The 14,662-nt window shown below is 62.0% G+C and overlaps 10 protein-coding genes across 10 annotated transcripts in view; 4 read left to right on the top strand and 6 right to left on the bottom strand.

Annotated features, from left to right (window-relative positions):
• The window catches only part of OT_ostta03g05510 (unnamed product), a gene marked incomplete at both ends in the record, with an annotated part of 579 nt that extends 516 nt beyond the window's left edge, over nucleotides 1-63 (bottom strand). Inside the window, one exon of the mRNA XM_003078409.2 lies at nucleotides 1-63. This exon is cut by the window's left edge and continues 516 nt beyond it. Coding sequence (XP_003078457.2) covers nucleotides 1-63 — 63 coding nt within the window.
• Nucleotides 64-299: 236 nt separating this feature from the next.
• On the top strand, nucleotides 300-1,650 carry OT_ostta03g05500 (Fructose-1,6-bisphosphatase class 1/Sedoheputulose-1,7-bisphosphatase; the record flags this gene model as incomplete). The annotated part of the gene is made up of 2 exons (XM_022984928.1): nucleotides 300-320; nucleotides 532-1,650. The coding sequence occupies 2 exons, from the start codon at nucleotides 300-302 to the stop codon at nucleotides 1,648-1,650; spliced, it is 1,140 nt and encodes a 379-aa protein (XP_022838644.1).
• A 122-nt stretch (nucleotides 1,651-1,772) lies between these two features.
• Nucleotides 1,773-3,311, bottom strand: OT_ostta03g05490 (Hydroxyacylglutathione hydrolase; the record flags this gene model as incomplete). The annotated part of the gene is made up of 1 exon (XM_003078407.1): nucleotides 1,773-3,311. One exon carries the CDS (start codon nucleotides 3,309-3,311, stop codon nucleotides 1,773-1,775), a length of 1,539 nt encoding a protein of 512 aa, XP_003078455.1.
• A 231-nt stretch (nucleotides 3,312-3,542) lies between these two features.
• On the top strand, nucleotides 3,543-4,085 carry OT_ostta03g05480 (P-loop containing nucleoside triphosphate hydrolase; the record flags this gene model as incomplete). The annotated part of the gene is made up of 1 exon (XM_003078406.1): nucleotides 3,543-4,085. The coding sequence occupies one exon, from the start codon at nucleotides 3,543-3,545 to the stop codon at nucleotides 4,083-4,085; it is 543 nt and encodes a 180-aa protein (XP_003078454.1).
• Nucleotides 4,086-4,180: 95 nt separating this feature from the next.
• Nucleotides 4,181-5,206, bottom strand: OT_ostta03g05470 (unnamed product; the record flags this gene model as incomplete). Its single annotated transcript, XM_003078405.1, has 1 exon — nucleotides 4,181-5,206. The coding sequence occupies one exon, from the start codon at nucleotides 5,204-5,206 to the stop codon at nucleotides 4,181-4,183; it is 1,026 nt and encodes a 341-aa protein (XP_003078453.1).
• A 75-nt stretch (nucleotides 5,207-5,281) lies between these two features.
• On the top strand, nucleotides 5,282-6,766 carry OT_ostta03g05460 (unnamed product; the record flags this gene model as incomplete). The annotated part of the gene is made up of 1 exon (XM_003078404.2): nucleotides 5,282-6,766. The coding sequence occupies one exon, from the start codon at nucleotides 5,282-5,284 to the stop codon at nucleotides 6,764-6,766; it is 1,485 nt and encodes a 494-aa protein (XP_003078452.2).
• A 129-nt stretch (nucleotides 6,767-6,895) lies between these two features.
• Nucleotides 6,896-11,266, bottom strand: OT_ostta03g05450 (P-loop containing nucleoside triphosphate hydrolase; the record flags this gene model as incomplete). Its single annotated transcript, XM_022984925.1, has 1 exon — nucleotides 6,896-11,266. One exon carries the CDS (start codon nucleotides 11,264-11,266, stop codon nucleotides 6,896-6,898), a length of 4,371 nt encoding a protein of 1,456 aa, XP_022838643.1.
• Nucleotides 11,267-11,468: 202 nt separating this feature from the next.
• On the top strand, nucleotides 11,469-12,116 carry OT_ostta03g05440 (GPI biosynthesis protein Pig-F; the record flags this gene model as incomplete). Its single annotated transcript, XM_003078402.2, has 1 exon — nucleotides 11,469-12,116. One exon carries the CDS (start codon nucleotides 11,469-11,471, stop codon nucleotides 12,114-12,116), a length of 648 nt encoding a protein of 215 aa, XP_003078450.2.
• A 97-nt stretch (nucleotides 12,117-12,213) lies between these two features.
• Nucleotides 12,214-12,921, bottom strand: OT_ostta03g05435 (hypothetical protein; the record flags this gene model as incomplete). The annotated part of the gene is made up of 1 exon (XM_022984924.1): nucleotides 12,214-12,921. The coding sequence occupies one exon, from the start codon at nucleotides 12,919-12,921 to the stop codon at nucleotides 12,214-12,216; it is 708 nt and encodes a 235-aa protein (XP_022838642.1).
• A 106-nt stretch (nucleotides 12,922-13,027) lies between these two features.
• On the bottom strand, nucleotides 13,028-14,308 carry OT_ostta03g05430 (Mitochondrial substrate/solute carrier; the record flags this gene model as incomplete). Its single annotated transcript, XM_003078400.1, has 1 exon — nucleotides 13,028-14,308. The coding sequence occupies one exon, from the start codon at nucleotides 14,306-14,308 to the stop codon at nucleotides 13,028-13,030; it is 1,281 nt and encodes a 426-aa protein (XP_003078448.1).
• Nucleotides 14,309-14,662: the final 354 nt, after the last annotated feature.

Genomic DNA, 14,662 nt, shown 5'->3' with positions numbered 1-14,662 from the left:
GCGCGCGCGTCGCGTCACCGGCGTCACCGGCGTCGCCCCGCGCGTCGTCATCGTCATCGCCATCGATCGACCACCGATCGCGCGCGCTCAAGCGCTCCGTCGATCAAACCGACCGCGCGCCCGCGTCGCGGTCGCGGTCGCGATCGGTGCCGACCGCGCGTCGAGCGTTCGACCGTCGAGCGCGCGCGTGTGCGCGCCGTGGTCGATCGATCGCGAGTGGGATGGCGTTTTATAAACCCTCGAAAGCCTTATCCATGCGGGTCGTCCCGCGCGCGGTCCCGCACACGCGCGCGCGCACGATGGCGTCCGTGACCTCCACCGTGCGTGCGCGTCGACGCGATCTCGCGCGCGGGGGCGACGGGCCGGACGTTGGACGATGGACGATCGGACGCGGGGCCGGGACGCGGGACGGGACGACGGAGGGCTGGACCCGGGGACGGATCGATCGAACGACGACGACGACGACGACGACGACGCGAACGATGGAGTGACGATGGACTGACGACGACCGTGGATGATTCGATGACGTAGATGCGCACGGCGCAACACATCAGATGCTCGGCGAAGACGATGGGCGCGTCGAAGCGACGCGCGGCTGCGAAGCCGGTGCGCAGAGACGTCCGCGCGCACGAGTACGGCGCCTCGTCGACGTCCATGTACACGACGACGGAGAAGCAAGAATCGTACCCGAGCCTGGAGAATATTCTTGAAAGACACTGCAAGGATGAGATGCTCCGTAAGGTTATCGTCGAGATGCTCGACTGCTGCGCGGACATCACGGAGGCGTTGCGCTCGGCGCTCGTCACCGTCGAGGGCAGCTCGAACGCGTTCGGCGACTCTCAGTTGTCCGTCGACGTGATCGCGGATAACCTGATGTGGGACTGCGTGAAGAGCTCGGACGTCGTCGCGTACGGCGCCTCCGAAGAAGAGCCGGAGATTGTTGCCTGCAACCCGAACGGCGAGTACACCGTGTGCTGGGATCCGCTCGACGGCTCCTCCATCGTCGACAATAACTGGGCTGTCGGCACCATCATCGGTATCTGGGACTCCAAGTCGGGCACCGGCGCTGACGGCTTGCTCGGCGCCACCGGCCGTGACCAGCGCACGTCTCTCGTCGCGCTCTACGGCCCGCGCACCACGGTCATCGTCGCCCTCGACGACGGCGTGTTCGAGTTCTCCTACGGCTGCACCCCGGAGGGCTGCCAACTTCCGGACGGTAGCTTCGAGCCGTGGATCTGCTCTCGCCTTGACATCAAGATCAAGGAAGACTCCAAGATCTTCTCCCCGGCGAACATGCGCGCCGCGCAAGACACCGAAGGCTACAAGAACCTCCTCGACTACTACATGGACTCCCGCTACACCCTCCGCTACTCCGGTGGCCTCGTTCCGGATGTGTACCAGCAGTTCACCAAGAACCAAGGCGTGTTCTCCAACCCGACATCCGCCAAGTCCCCGGCGAAGCTTCGCCTCGCGTTCGAGGCCGCTCCGTTCGGTCTCTTGGTCGAAAAAGCTGGCGGTAAGACCTCCGACGGTGTCACCGGCGGCTCCATCTTGGACGTCCAAATTAACGCCGTGGACCAACGTTGCGCGCTCTGCATCGGCTCCGCCAACGAAGTCGATCGCTTCAACAAGATCGTGCTCGGTAAGTAAACTCGGTGGTGATTCGGCGAGAAAACTCGTGATGATTTGATTGTTTTAATACACACCTACGGTACCACTCACTACACGTTCCCTACGAGCAATGTCTAAAGATGTCTAAAACTATGATACTGTCACGCGGCGGAGACCAGTTCGCTCACAACGACGTGCGTGGTTCCCGTCGCTCTGGCGATCTGGACGTACTCGCGAAATGCCTTGTTTTCCGCGTCGTCTCCAAATCGCACGTCGCTCGTCTCCATTACGTCTCCCATGAGGCCTCGAAGGAACCGGATGCCCTCCACGGCCTCTTCCCGGGAAGCCTCACCGTGGCCTCCTCGTCCGTTCGCATCGATGATGTTGGCGAGCGCGCACGTGTCGACCTTTCGATCTCGCTGGACCTCGAGCGCCTGTTTGTTCGGACCGCAGTAACGATGCCACCACGGTCGCTTCTTTCGATTCAACAGACGTCGCTTCGACGCGAGAAGAGTCTTGAGATAGTCGCGATCTCGACAACGAAAGTACGGGTTGAGCCTACGCTCGACGCGAAGCGAAGACGGCATGGTGCCCGCGTCTTGATGACGATGCAATCGAATAGCGAAGAAGCAGTTCGCGGTGATTTGATCGTCCACGTCAATCGCCTTGGCAAATCGTAAATTGGTCTCCATGTACTCGTGTCCACTGAATATCAAGCAATCGTCCGGCGTCGGAGCGAGACGGACGTGGAGATTTTCGTAGCAATCGTTTGCGTTTCCGTGAAAAAACGCGCCCACGCCGCCGTTGATTATAGCGTCGCCCGTGAACATCGCCTTCGCGTTCGCGAGCGTCGGCCCATCCGCTCCGTCCTCACGTTCGTCCCCGAGCAAGGCGTACACCACGTGCCCGAGCGTGTGACAAGGCACGTGAATCACTAAAAATCTCAAACGCGCGCCGACGCGCACGACGTCCCCATCCTTCACCTCGCGCGTCGTCCCGTGACACTTATCCATGGCGTGTCCGTAAACCTCGACGTCCACCGATCCGTTCTCCTCCAGCGCCATCATCGCCCGCACTCGAGCGTTCCCACCCGCGTGATCGTGATGCTTGTGCGTCGTCAGCACCGTCGTCAGTTTGGCGCCGCACCTCCGCGCCGCGTCCACCGCCCGCTCCGGATCCGCCGGGTCGATCGCGCACGCCTCCCTCGTGTCCGCGTCGACGACGAGATACGAATAATTATCATTCATGAACGGTATCTGCACCACGACCCCCCCCCCCGCGACCAAAGGCGTGCCAGCCTTCGCGTGCGCCGGCTCGTCCCGAAGCGACTGAATCATTCGCAAGTGCGCCCATCGTCCCACCCTCGACGTGTACGCGACGTACCCGACGTCGAACGCCCTCCGGGACAACCACTCCACCGCGAACGCCGGGACGACGCAGTTGACGATCGAGACCCCCAGCGCGAGCGCCGTCCCGACCGTCTTCAACGCCTGCAACACCACCCCGAGCAAAATTCTCGTCGTAATCATCATCGGCGACGATCGGTATCCATCGTCTTCGTCCTCCGCCGCCGCGAGCGCGCGCGCGTCGAGCGCCGCGTCCTCGTCGTTCGACGCGTCTTCATCGCCCGTGCGAATCGACGCCGAGCGCGCCAGACGCGGTGCGCTCGCGGGTCCACGCGACCGACGCGACGCATCCATCGTCCACGCGCGCGTCGACGAGTGACGCCCGTCCCGTCGTCGCGCCCGCGCCCGTCGGCGCGCGGCGCGGGAAATCGGATGTAAAAAAATTCACGCCGTCCCGTCCGCGGCGCGCGCGTCGACGCGCCCCCCCGCCCGCGCGCGCGCGCGTCGGCGAGTCCAACCGGCGTTTCCTCGCGCGCGCGTTAGGTTTCACGTCCCGCACACCGCGTCGCCGCGCGCGAGGGGCGGATGGGGAAGACGACGCCCGAAACCCGCCGCGCGCCGTTTATTCTCATCACCGGCGTCCCCGGAAGCGGGAAGACGACGCTCGCGGACGCGCTGGCGGCGCGCATCGACGCCCGGCGGCTCGATGTCGGGGCGCTGTGCGCGGCGGAGGGATTTCACGGCGCGTACGTCGAGGCGATGGACACGCACGAGCTCAGAGAGGACGCCCTGCTCGATCGCATGGAGGAGGTCTTGTGCGAGCGCGAAGCGCATGGGGAGGCGTGCGTGGTGGATTATCATTCGTGTGAGTTGTTCCCAGAGCGATGGTTTGATTTAGTCGTCGCGTTGACGTTGGTGGAGCACACGAGCGAGCTGTACGAACGGTTGGAGGCGAGAGGGTACGGAGAGAAGAAGATTCGAGAGAACGTGGAGTGTGATATTTTTCAAGTCGTCGTGGAGGAGGCGAAGGATTCGTACGAGACGGTTTGGGTGCGGTCGAACGCGACGCTGGACGACATGGAGAACACGGTTGAGGAGATCGCGCGGTGGGTCGAATCGCGCACATAGAGCGCGCGAGCGCGTGTAAAAACGTGAGTATATATGTTTCACCGCGTCCATAGGCGCGTTGGTCGAGCGAATCGTGGCGTAGAGTTACAGCGCGGCTAATCCGGCACGCGGACGCGAAACGGCGCGACGAGCGCCTCGGGCGCGTCCTTCTCGACGGGCTCCGCCTTGAACGTGCCCACCGAGCGCCATTCGCGTCGAATAAAGAATCTGCGTTGGTTCACGAGCAGTCGTCCTTTGCTCGAGCTCACGCGATCGCCCCAGGCGAGCGTCTTGAAGTAGAGCTTTTCGTCCTCGAAACCGATGTCGCCTCGAGACCACTTCGTCATGGTGAGATTGAAACGAAGCGTATCGCCGTCCACGCTCCACGTCCCCGCGCCGAGGGTGGTCGGCGTGAACGCCCCAGTCACTATCGGTTCGACCACGCCGTTCGGTTTAAATTCGATCGCCACCGGCACGAGAAGTCGCACGCCGCTCGCGCCCCAGTTTGGCGGCATCCACGTTCCGCGCTCGCGTCCGACGTCCGCCGAGATCCGCCACCTCGTCCCCACCAACGCCTCCGGCGTCGACAACGCGTCCCGCGTCCCAAATCTCTTCGCCAAACTCTTCGACACGCGCTCCGACCGCGTCTGCGCGCGTCGAATCGCGTACGCCGCGCCTCCGATGACGCTCCACTGAAACGCCGCCGACCCGACGCGTCGTCCGTCCACCCCCCGCTTTAACCCAATCGTCACGCTCGGCGGTTCGGTGTACTCCACATTCACGCCCTCGTCGTCACCGTCCGCCGAGAGCGCGAGCGGGATCCCTCTCGACGCCCCATCGAACCGCCGCGGTTCTCGCGCGCGTTCGAGCGTCTCCGCCGTCTCGAAATCCTCCGCCCGAATCTCCCGCCGCACCACCGTCCGTCGATCCACCGCCTCCGCGCGCCCCGTCGTCGACGCGAGCACGAGCACGGCCGTCGCGACGCCCACCAGGCCCTCGCGCGCGCGCGTCCATCGTTCGTTCGCGCGCGACGGTCGCGCGATGGATGATTCCCTTCGACGCGTTCCCCCCGCGCGCGCGCGCGCGCGTCGCCCCCCCGACGCCCGCGCGCGCGCGCGCGTCACCGTCCGGGGCGTCGACATCGCCCGAGCGCGCGCGCGCGCGACGTCGAGCGCGCGCGGGGCGTGGATGTGTGACGTCACTCGCGCTCGCCCATGATGGCTTTTCCATCGCTCGCGCCCGCGCGCTCGGTCGCCCGCGCGCGCGCTTGGGCGCCGAGCGCGACGCCGAGGCGCGGCATCGACGCCCGCGCCCGGGTCGGGGCGTCGCGCGCGCGCGCGAGGGCGTCGAACGACCTCATCAGTGGTGCATCGTTCGATGACGTCGTGCTGCGCACGTGGGAGTCGCGCGCGGCCTTCTTCTGGCCGCGGTTCGCCCTGGAGTGCGCCCTCGTGGTCGCCCTCGCGGCAGCGCTGCCGTCGTCGATCGGAGACGCGGTGCGAGGGGTGGAGGATGGGACGCGGACGCTGGGAACGAACGCGGCGGCGCTCGCGGCGTGCGCGCTCGCGGCGAACGCGGAACGGAACAAACGAACGAAAGATTTGAAGCGGTTGGCCAAGGAGCTGGCGTTGCAGAGGATGGTGGTGATTCAGAGGAATAGATTGTTCGAGGAGACGACTTTTACGTTGGGCGAGTTGAGGAACGTCGCGCGGGTGGCGGTGGTGTACGGAGACGCGGAAAAGGTTGAGCGGGATTTGATGCGCGCGACGCCGTACAGGCGCAGGTTGGAGCAGTCGCGGATCTTGGTCGTTCCCGTGGTCGAGCGCGGGGAGTCCGGCGGGGGTGGCGGGGCGGTCGCGGACGTCGGACCGGGACGGTGGGAGTTGCTCAAGGATGTCGTCGAGGCGTACCCGGGAGCCGGAGCGGGGAGGTGGCTCGCGTGGCCGACGAAGAACGACGATTGGAGTGAATACTTTCGCGAGCTCATCAAGAGCGAGGATGTGGCGAGAGGGGGGTATTTGACGATCAGTACGACGGGGTTGATTCGAGGAAGCGGCGTCGGATCGCCGGATTGGAGCGTCCTGTTGTCCACCTTTCCGCGGAATCGACCGGGTAACAAAGACGACGAAGAGGCGGAAAAGGCGTGGAAGCGAGCGACTCTGGATTCATCCGAGTCGCTCGAGACGAGAGGGACGGGCGCGGAGATCGCTCGAGCCGGCGGACGCGGCGCGGTTTCGCAGACGATACCGCGCGACGATCCCTCTCTCAGCCCAATCGTGGAACTTCACGAGAAATTCTACAGATCTCTCGGCACGGGCGACGACACGGGTATGGCAGAAGTTTGGAGTAGCGCAAAGTCGAGTCGTTCGAGCGCTCTGAGCCCACTCGTGGAGAAAGGCGCGCGTCTCGATGGGTGGGACGTCGTACTGCAGCCTGACCGACGACCTCAAGGAATGAGAATAGATGATCTCGACATCACCATAGAAAAGGGTGTCGCAACACTCACCGGTCTTGAGACGGTAGCTAACGGGGCTACTTTGTTGTGTACTCAAACCTTTGAGCGTGACGATAACGCGGAGTGGATGATGACGAGCCACACGACGATTCCGTACGGTGCAGATACCGTCGCGAAAATTGTCTTACGCTGCGACGCAAACGGCTGCATCGCGGTGCCCGCGCGCGCTGTCGCTTCAGACAAATAGAATGAATATTTATGCATTGCGTATTGCGTATTGCGTATTGTAACAATTACGTGCGTGCGCACGTCGTGATGGTGAGTGGAGACGGAGCTTTGTGCAGCTCTACGTCTTCCGGACGTCTCGCGAAACACATCAGTAATATTCGTCCGACGAATATCCCGCGTACCGAGCATCGGCGTCATCGCGTCCTCCGGGTTCGATACCAGCATCGAGACGGTTCGCGATGTCCATCTCGAGCGACCCGACGTAATCATGGTAATCCGATTCGTTCACGTGATTCGTCAACTTGAGACCGACAAATTTTTCGCCCAATGTCGTCTCGGCGCGACAGACTTGCAGGTGTTTCTCCACCTTGACGCCGTGTCCGTTTTCTATGACCGACTTGAACTTGGTATTAAGCGTGCTCCACACCGGTAAAACGGCGCCACAAATAAGCAAGGTGTTCTCATGTCTCATCCCGTCATTGCATCCGTGGACTCTTCGTTGCGGACACCCCTTGCCGTGAACGCAGTGTTTCGAGAAGAACTCGTACCAGAAATGCCAAAGTTCGCGCACACGAAGCATGCCCAAAACGTCTGTGGGCTCGATGAGTGTGTAGTTACTTTTGATATGCTCGAGAGACATCTTGGATACGTTCAGCTTGTTTGGACGCGTCAACAACATCTGCGGGTTTCGAATACTGAACAACGTCTCCTCACCGAAATTCCGAACTTCTTTCGCAAACATGACGAACGGGCGATTCGTTTTCGCGGCAGTACGGTTTGTCGCGATGTAGAAACCAGCAATCCCGCGTTGTCTCGACCCCGCAAACACGTTCGCTCGAGTATCATCGAATTCGCGCTTAAGCGCACATGCGTGGCGAAACGAAACGCCGTCGTCATTTTGAACCAGGCGCACGCGCGTTTCCGCTCCAGACATTTCGCACTTGTGGATTACGCGGTTATGCTCGACCTTTGCGACGACGCTTTGACCGGTGATATCGATCACTCCACGATCATACGTGCCATTTTGCTTGTACTCCTTGACGATTCCTTCAAAGGTTTGAGTGAAATAATCAAACACCACCTTTTGCGCGTTGACAGGCATTCCGAGGAGTCGGTTGAGGAACAACGACGTCTTCAATTTTGTGTCGTACTGTTTGGCCATCGTGAAATTTCCATAATCATCGTAATCGGCGATTCCAACATTTCGGAACTCTTCTTTGATGATGTTAATGGCGGCGGCCAACTCAGCGCCTTCAAACTTCACCGTCGGCATGGGATCGCTTCGGTCCAAGATGTCCGTGATCACGCGCTTCATGGCTTTCGAGCCATACTGATTGTCGATATCGAACGCCTGCAAACCTTCACCCGCGCCTAGCGCGTTGCGGTCACCCTTGAGTAAAGCCCCGAGTGAAAGAAGGCGTTTTGCAGCGCTCGATGCGAAGCGACGTTCGCCACCGCAGGGCGTCATAAGAATGCGGTAGAGCGGTGCGCTCGATTGATTCGAGCGATGTGATCGACCGAACTGCTGGATCGCTTTATCGGCGCTCCATGGCAGTTCAAGCGTCATGTGACACCGTCTTCGTTGATTTTCCACTCGCTTATCAGCCTGAAGAGAGATGCCAGTGCTCGCTGCGTCAGAAATTATCGCAATCAACTTCTCGCCATTCTGGAATTTCATCTTCTCCGTGATGTTCAGCAACTTTGCATTCGTTATGTCATCGTCCCTGCGCTTCTTCGTCCTAACCTTTCCGTCCTGGTCTCGTACTTGATGCAGCTTTCTCCCAGTCATTTCCGCGACGTGCGCGGGTCCTCCGCAAAGTGTGATGAGATTATCGAGCGGATTCGGCGGAAGTTGAAGCGCATCAACCGCCCTTAGCATGAGCTCTTTGATATGAACGAGATGCGGATTTTCCACGTCGTCGTCAGGATTATCATCTACGTCATCATTGCCATCGTCACCAGATGACATGTTATTATCAGCTTCGCCGTTCTCACTCGAGTCATCGTAGAATTGTGCGCGAGCAACATGTCTAGGAACGGCAGCTCGAGGAGCTCGAGGAGCCACTGCGCGAGGAACTCCCTCGGCCTTTACGCCCAGAGGGGCAGCTCTCACGGCTGGAGCGAAACGGCGCAGACGTTCGAGCGCATCGACCGCATTGACAACAGGTTTTGGCGGATCTCTGGCGGCGACCGGTCTCGCAGGAACTGGAATGCCAGACGCGTTGCCCGCAGCAGCCGCATTTCCAGCTTGTCCCGCGGGCGCTGGAACACCATTTTCGCCGTCAATAATCATGCGATTTCGCTCGTACTCTTCGCGGCGTTTCTGCACACTTCGGGCGTAGTCGTTGTTGACGTCGCTATCATCATCATCATCATCACTATCATCCGAGAGCGTAAGATCCAATACTTCTGGACGATCTTCGACCTTTCGCCTAGTGTTTGACGAATCTGGCACTTGTGAACTCGGCGACTCTCGTTTCGATCCTGAATTCGAAGGCGAATTACGTCGCGCGGGCTGTTCGTTGTCGATGATACAATCGCGCGCTCGAGGCGCAATCTGAGGCACACTTTCATCACTTACGATGCGCGCAACCGCAACATCGACACGCTGACGGTTCCTCTCTGCCAAGCGACGCTCCTCGTCAAGTCTGGTCTGCCGTCTTTTCTCTTCGTTGGCTCGATTGACTTCCTCCATTCGCTCGAGTTCAGCAACCTGAGCTTCGCCGACACCTCGATACGCACGTATCTCGATATCTTCATCAGTCAGATCGAGAAAATTTCCAACGCGCTTTGCCGCTTCGAGTCGCTCAGCGAGCACCTCATCAAGACTCTTCTCCGCCGCGAGCTCAATATCGCTATCCGAAGACGCGCCGTCGCCGTTCGCGTTGTCCGCCACAGCGCGAGCGTTCACGCGGGCGGCGTCGCGTCCCAAGACCTCAAGAATGGTCTCTTGCGAGCACCAGGTGTTCACGACACGCACGATGTCTGCCAACACAGTGTCCCAAAGTCGACGCCCTTCCGCAGACGCCCTGCACGAGTTCGTCGGAAAGTTTGATTTTAAGAAGTTTGACAGCATTTCAGCCGGAGAGCTCATGAAGTCGTCCAACCCTTCTTCGTCATCGGAACTAACTCGAGCGAGACTGGCCTCGCCCGTGCTCTGGAGTCCGATGACGACGGCGAGATCTTCGTGCAACACGGCTTTTCTAGCAAGCTCAGCCAAACGCGGCACTTTACAGCATAGTAACATCTGTCGAAAGAATCGTTGGTGGGTCGCCCAAAACAAGCGATTCAACGCAGCCATGGATTTGGAGTTGTCATCGCACCATTTCTTCGACCCGTGACCGCGCAGTTTAGCGCACGCCGTGAAAATCTTCTTCATCATCGTCCAAAACTGAGTACTGCGATCGTACATCAGTTTCAAGTCGTCACTGAGAGGACAGTTCACGAGCTCAAACTCAGCTTTTTCGTACGACAGCGTGCGACAGAGGTAGCTTCCCGTCGCCTTGAGACCGCACGCGAACATCTCCAGCGCACCCAGACCCGCTTGATCGAGCTTGGTCAACATATCTTGCATGTCTCTCCATCCGAAGTGCCCGAGGCGCGTCATGTACGCCAAATTTCTCGGTTCGCTCGCGCCGGTGGCGGAGCAGTACAGAACACGCGCATCTGGGATCGCGTACTGCAGCGCCACCACGGCCACCGCTGTTTTCGTCGGTTTACCGTTTGTGGTGTACAAATTTTTCGCCTTGTGACACTCGTCAAAGATGATGAGCGGTCCGTACGCGTCCTCCTTGAGCCAGTTCACAAACTGCTCCAAACGACTCCCCGTGCTAATCATGGCGAGTAAACCTTCGTCGTTCTTCGTCGTCGCGTTCGTCACGCTGGGCGAGCCCTGCTGAAGCAGCGCGTACGTGCTGAACACGACGCCCGCGTCGATGGTATCCTCCAGCGCGTTTCGCGGCACCCCGCTCGTGCCCCTCGGCACGACGTCGATCTCCGGTTCCACCTTCAAATCTTTCAGATCTCGATCGGCGTCGTACTTCAAATCCGCGCTCGTGGACACCCAGAGCACCCTGCGACCTCCCCGACGCCTGTGTTCGTACACCAGTCCCGCGATTTGCCGTCCCTTCCCCACGCCCGCGCCGTCGCCCAAAAAAAACCCCGCTCGCTCCCCCCGCGCACCCGGCAATCGCTGTTCGTATCGCATGCACGCGTACAACACGCTCTCCATCTGCAGCGCGCTCAATCCCCCCTTGGCGCACACGTCACCAATCGCGTGCGCGTACCGCGGCTCGGGCGGTCGCACCTTTGCCAGCGTTCCCGTCTCCACCACCGGGTCCGGATGCGGTCCACCCTCCACCCCCCCGTGCGTGGGCGCGTACTGTTCGTACACCACCTCACGCGCGTCGTCCTCCCCGCTCGTCTCCGCGTCGTTCGGCGCCGGCGCGTCTCTTCCGTCCACGCGTCCATCGCGTTTGAATTCAAACATCATCGCATCCGCGCCCTCGCGTTTCGCCATCGCGCGCGCGCCGGAACCCCCCCCGTGCGCGCGCGTGAACCCCCACCGTCGCCCGCCCCCGTCGCCCGCGCGTCGTCGCGCGCGCGCGCCGAGCGGTGGCGTCGTCTACAAACTGTCCCGTCGACGCGACCGGTGCCCGAAACGTCACCCATCGACGCCCCGCATGCGCGCCGAGCCCGCGCGCGCGCTCGCGGCGTGCGCGATGGATGGAATAATATTCTCTCTCGCCCTGCGCGCGTCACCGGGGGCGTTCGCGGACGCGTGGACGCCGTGCGCGGGGATGAGCGCGTTCGCCGTCGCGTCCGCGATGGCGATGGAACACGGCGCGCGCGCGTTCGATCCACGCTCGACGGCGCATCGCGCGGCGTGGCGCGAGATGACGATGGCGTACGCGCGCGTCTTCGTGACGTGGTTCGCGTGCGCGTGCGCGTGCGCGTGCGCGGCGACGCGGGCGTGGCGAGGGACGGCGACGATGAGCGCGGTGGGCGCGAGCGCGACGCTCGACGCGCTGGGAACGACGGGTGAGCGCGAACGCGCGGTCGGACGCGCGCGACGCATCGTGATCGATGGTATGTGTCGCTCGGGGGGGGACGTGCGCGCGCGGGGGGGGGCGTGGGGGGCGTGCATCGGCGCGTGGGCGGGCGCGGCGACGATACCGCTCGATTGGGAACGTCCGTGGCAGCGGTGGCCGGTGAGCGTCGTGCGAGGGATTTGCGCGGGGAAGCTCGCGGGGGTGTGCGCGGCCGCGATGTACATCGTCGCCGCCGAAATCTCGGGGTACGATCCGCGTGGGGACGTCGTAGAGACGAAGAAGACGAAGCGTCGGACGTCTCGTCGACGCGCGGAGTGAAACGCGCTGCTAGTAAGATTATGTATTTTAAACGTCGCTACGGGCTACGGTATCTAAGTTCGAACGCACGGATTCGAACGTTGGGTCTGTCTCGCGCTCAGTCGTTCGGTCGAAATCCGTAATTCGCCCTCGCCGCTCGATCGAGCGAGACGTCGCGAGACAACAACGCCTTCAACCGCTCCACCTCTCGCGCGTCGCCAACCTTGTGCGCGATCTGAAGCTTGTGCCGGAGCAACTCTTGCTCGCGCATATTATCCACGTCACTTCCTTGACCTCTCTCCGCGCGCATGCGCTCCAGGACCTCCTTCTGCCTCGCCTCCTCCGCGCGCTTGCGTTCGTTCGCCAGCTCTCGCCTTCGCTCCTCCTCGTCGTTCCCGAACATCACGCGCTCCTCCTTCGACCTCGATCTCGACCTCGATCGTCGATCTCGCTTCTCTCGTTTCTCTCGTTTCTCTTTCTTCTCCTTTTTCTCCCTCTTTCCCTTCCCATCGCGCGACGTCGACCTCGACCGCCGCGCGCGCTCGCGCTTGCGTCTTCGCCCCTCGTCCCGCGCGTCCGCGTCCTCATCTCTCCGCGATCGTCGCCCCTCCCCGCGCGCGTCGTCGCGGAAGAAATCATTCAAAGCGTCCTTGGCGAGCTCGACCGAGCCTCCGTGCGCGTCCAGCGCGAGCTCGAGCGTTTTCTCGACGGCTCGAGGGAAGCACTCTCTTAAATGCGCCGCCGCCGCGATCCTCTGACGCTCGGCGTGTTGGACCGTCATCGACGGCCCGCGGGCGTCGTTAGGATCGCCCTCTCTGGTGAACATGTCGAGCGGCGCGCGGTGGAGTGCGGGAGGATGTCGAGGCGGCGCGGTCGAGCGCGCCGGCGAAGAGGCGTCAGAGGCGAGACGAAGAACGCTGCGTTTGTCACTATCAATCGACGTCGAATAGGAGCTTGAACATCTCGTACGTGTAGTACCCGAGCGCGGCGGAGGGTAAGACCTGGATGCAACTCGGACCGAGGCCGGCGTAGAGGGATTTCCATCCCGTCGCGCTCGCGACGGTGCGAAACGAAGTGACGACGCTCATGAGCGCCTTTCGTCCTATGACCAGATCGGTGGTCGAACGCCCGCTTTGCATCTGCATGCGACGACGAACGACCTCGAATGGGTACGTCGTCGCCTCGGAGGCGATCCCAGCGATGGCGCCGTAGAGCATCATGTTCTTTTGCTCGATGGTTCGCACCTCGGTGTCGTCGTCGCGTTTCCCACCCTTTTGTCTCTTCTTCTGCTCGGCGAGCTCGGCGTTGAGCTGGGCCAGTCGACGATTCTTTAAGCCGTCGTAAATGCTATAGTACACCGCGGCGTTGGGAACCATGGAGACGAGCGCGGGGGTGATGCCGCGGTAAAACGTGCTCGTGCCCTCTTGACGGTACATGGTGCGCACGCACGCGAGGAAAGATCCATACTTTTCCTTCCCACCCGTCGTGAGCAACCGCGTGCGAATGACATCCATGGGAAAACACGTGACGACCGCCGTCATCCCGGCCCCGGCGCCGGCGCATAACAATCCGATCCTTCTCCCGTCGCTCCCCGGCGGGAAGGAGCGAATGACAAACTCTCGATACGTGTCAAACGCACAAAAGTTGATAGCCTTGAACGGCGCCGTCCGCGCAATGTTCAGCACGTTCCCCTTCCAAAGTCCCAGCGCCCCTTCCTTGCGCATGATCGCCCGCACCAGCTCCTCGGGCTTGAGCTTGCTCCCGTTTAACAAATATTCAATCTTCACCCGTTCCAGCGGCGCGAGTATCGTGCGCACGACCACCGTGGCGCACGTCCCGCTCGCCAAGCGCTTCACCGCTTCCTCTTGCCTCGTATTCGTCTTCCGCTCCCCCCTGCGCGCGATCAGCTTGGCCGCGACGACGCGTTCGCTCGGCGCGCGCGTCGTCGCCTCGCGCGTCGCGCCCCGCCCCGCCCCCGCGCGCGCCAAGAACCCCTTGCGCCAACGCCGACGCGTCCCCGCACCACCCACCCCACCGTGTACGTTCCCACGCACCGTCTCGACCGCTCCCGCGCCTCGATCGTCCGCCGCGGCCGCGTCCGCGCCTCGACCCGACCCGACGCCCGTTCGCCCCCGCACCGCGCGCGACCGCTGACGCGACGCCCACACCGTCCCGCGATCGCGCGCGCGGTCGACGCCCTCGCGCGGGCCCATCGCCCTCGCGCGCGCGCGCCCCCGAGGGCGCGGCGGTGGACGTCGACGCGATCGGCGCCGCGCACTGGCGACGGCGACGATGCGTCGCGTGGAAAAGTACCCGTACTTTTTACGACACGTCTGGGTGAGACAGACATTGCTGAACCCTATCCGCAGACAGATCGCATAAGGTCAAGGTCCAATCGGACTCGGCCACGTATGGAAAGACTCGCCCAACTGGGACGAACTTCCTCCGCTCCTTTCTGCAGATATTGGACTCCTGTTTGAGTACGTGACGGAGACGATTGAACATTTTGGCGAGGACAGCCGCCGGAAAGTACCGGTACTTTTTCCAACACGTCAGGGTGAGAAAGC

The sequence above is a fragment of the Ostreococcus tauri genome, assembly GCF_000214015.3.
Source record: "Ostreococcus tauri WGS project CAID00000000 data, contig chromosome 03, whole genome shotgun sequence".
NCBI classification, from domain to species: domain Eukaryota; kingdom Viridiplantae; phylum Chlorophyta; class Mamiellophyceae; order Mamiellales; family Bathycoccaceae; genus Ostreococcus; species Ostreococcus tauri.
Note: the sequence above shows the minus strand (reverse complement) of the source record. Positions and strands in the feature narration are given on the sequence as shown.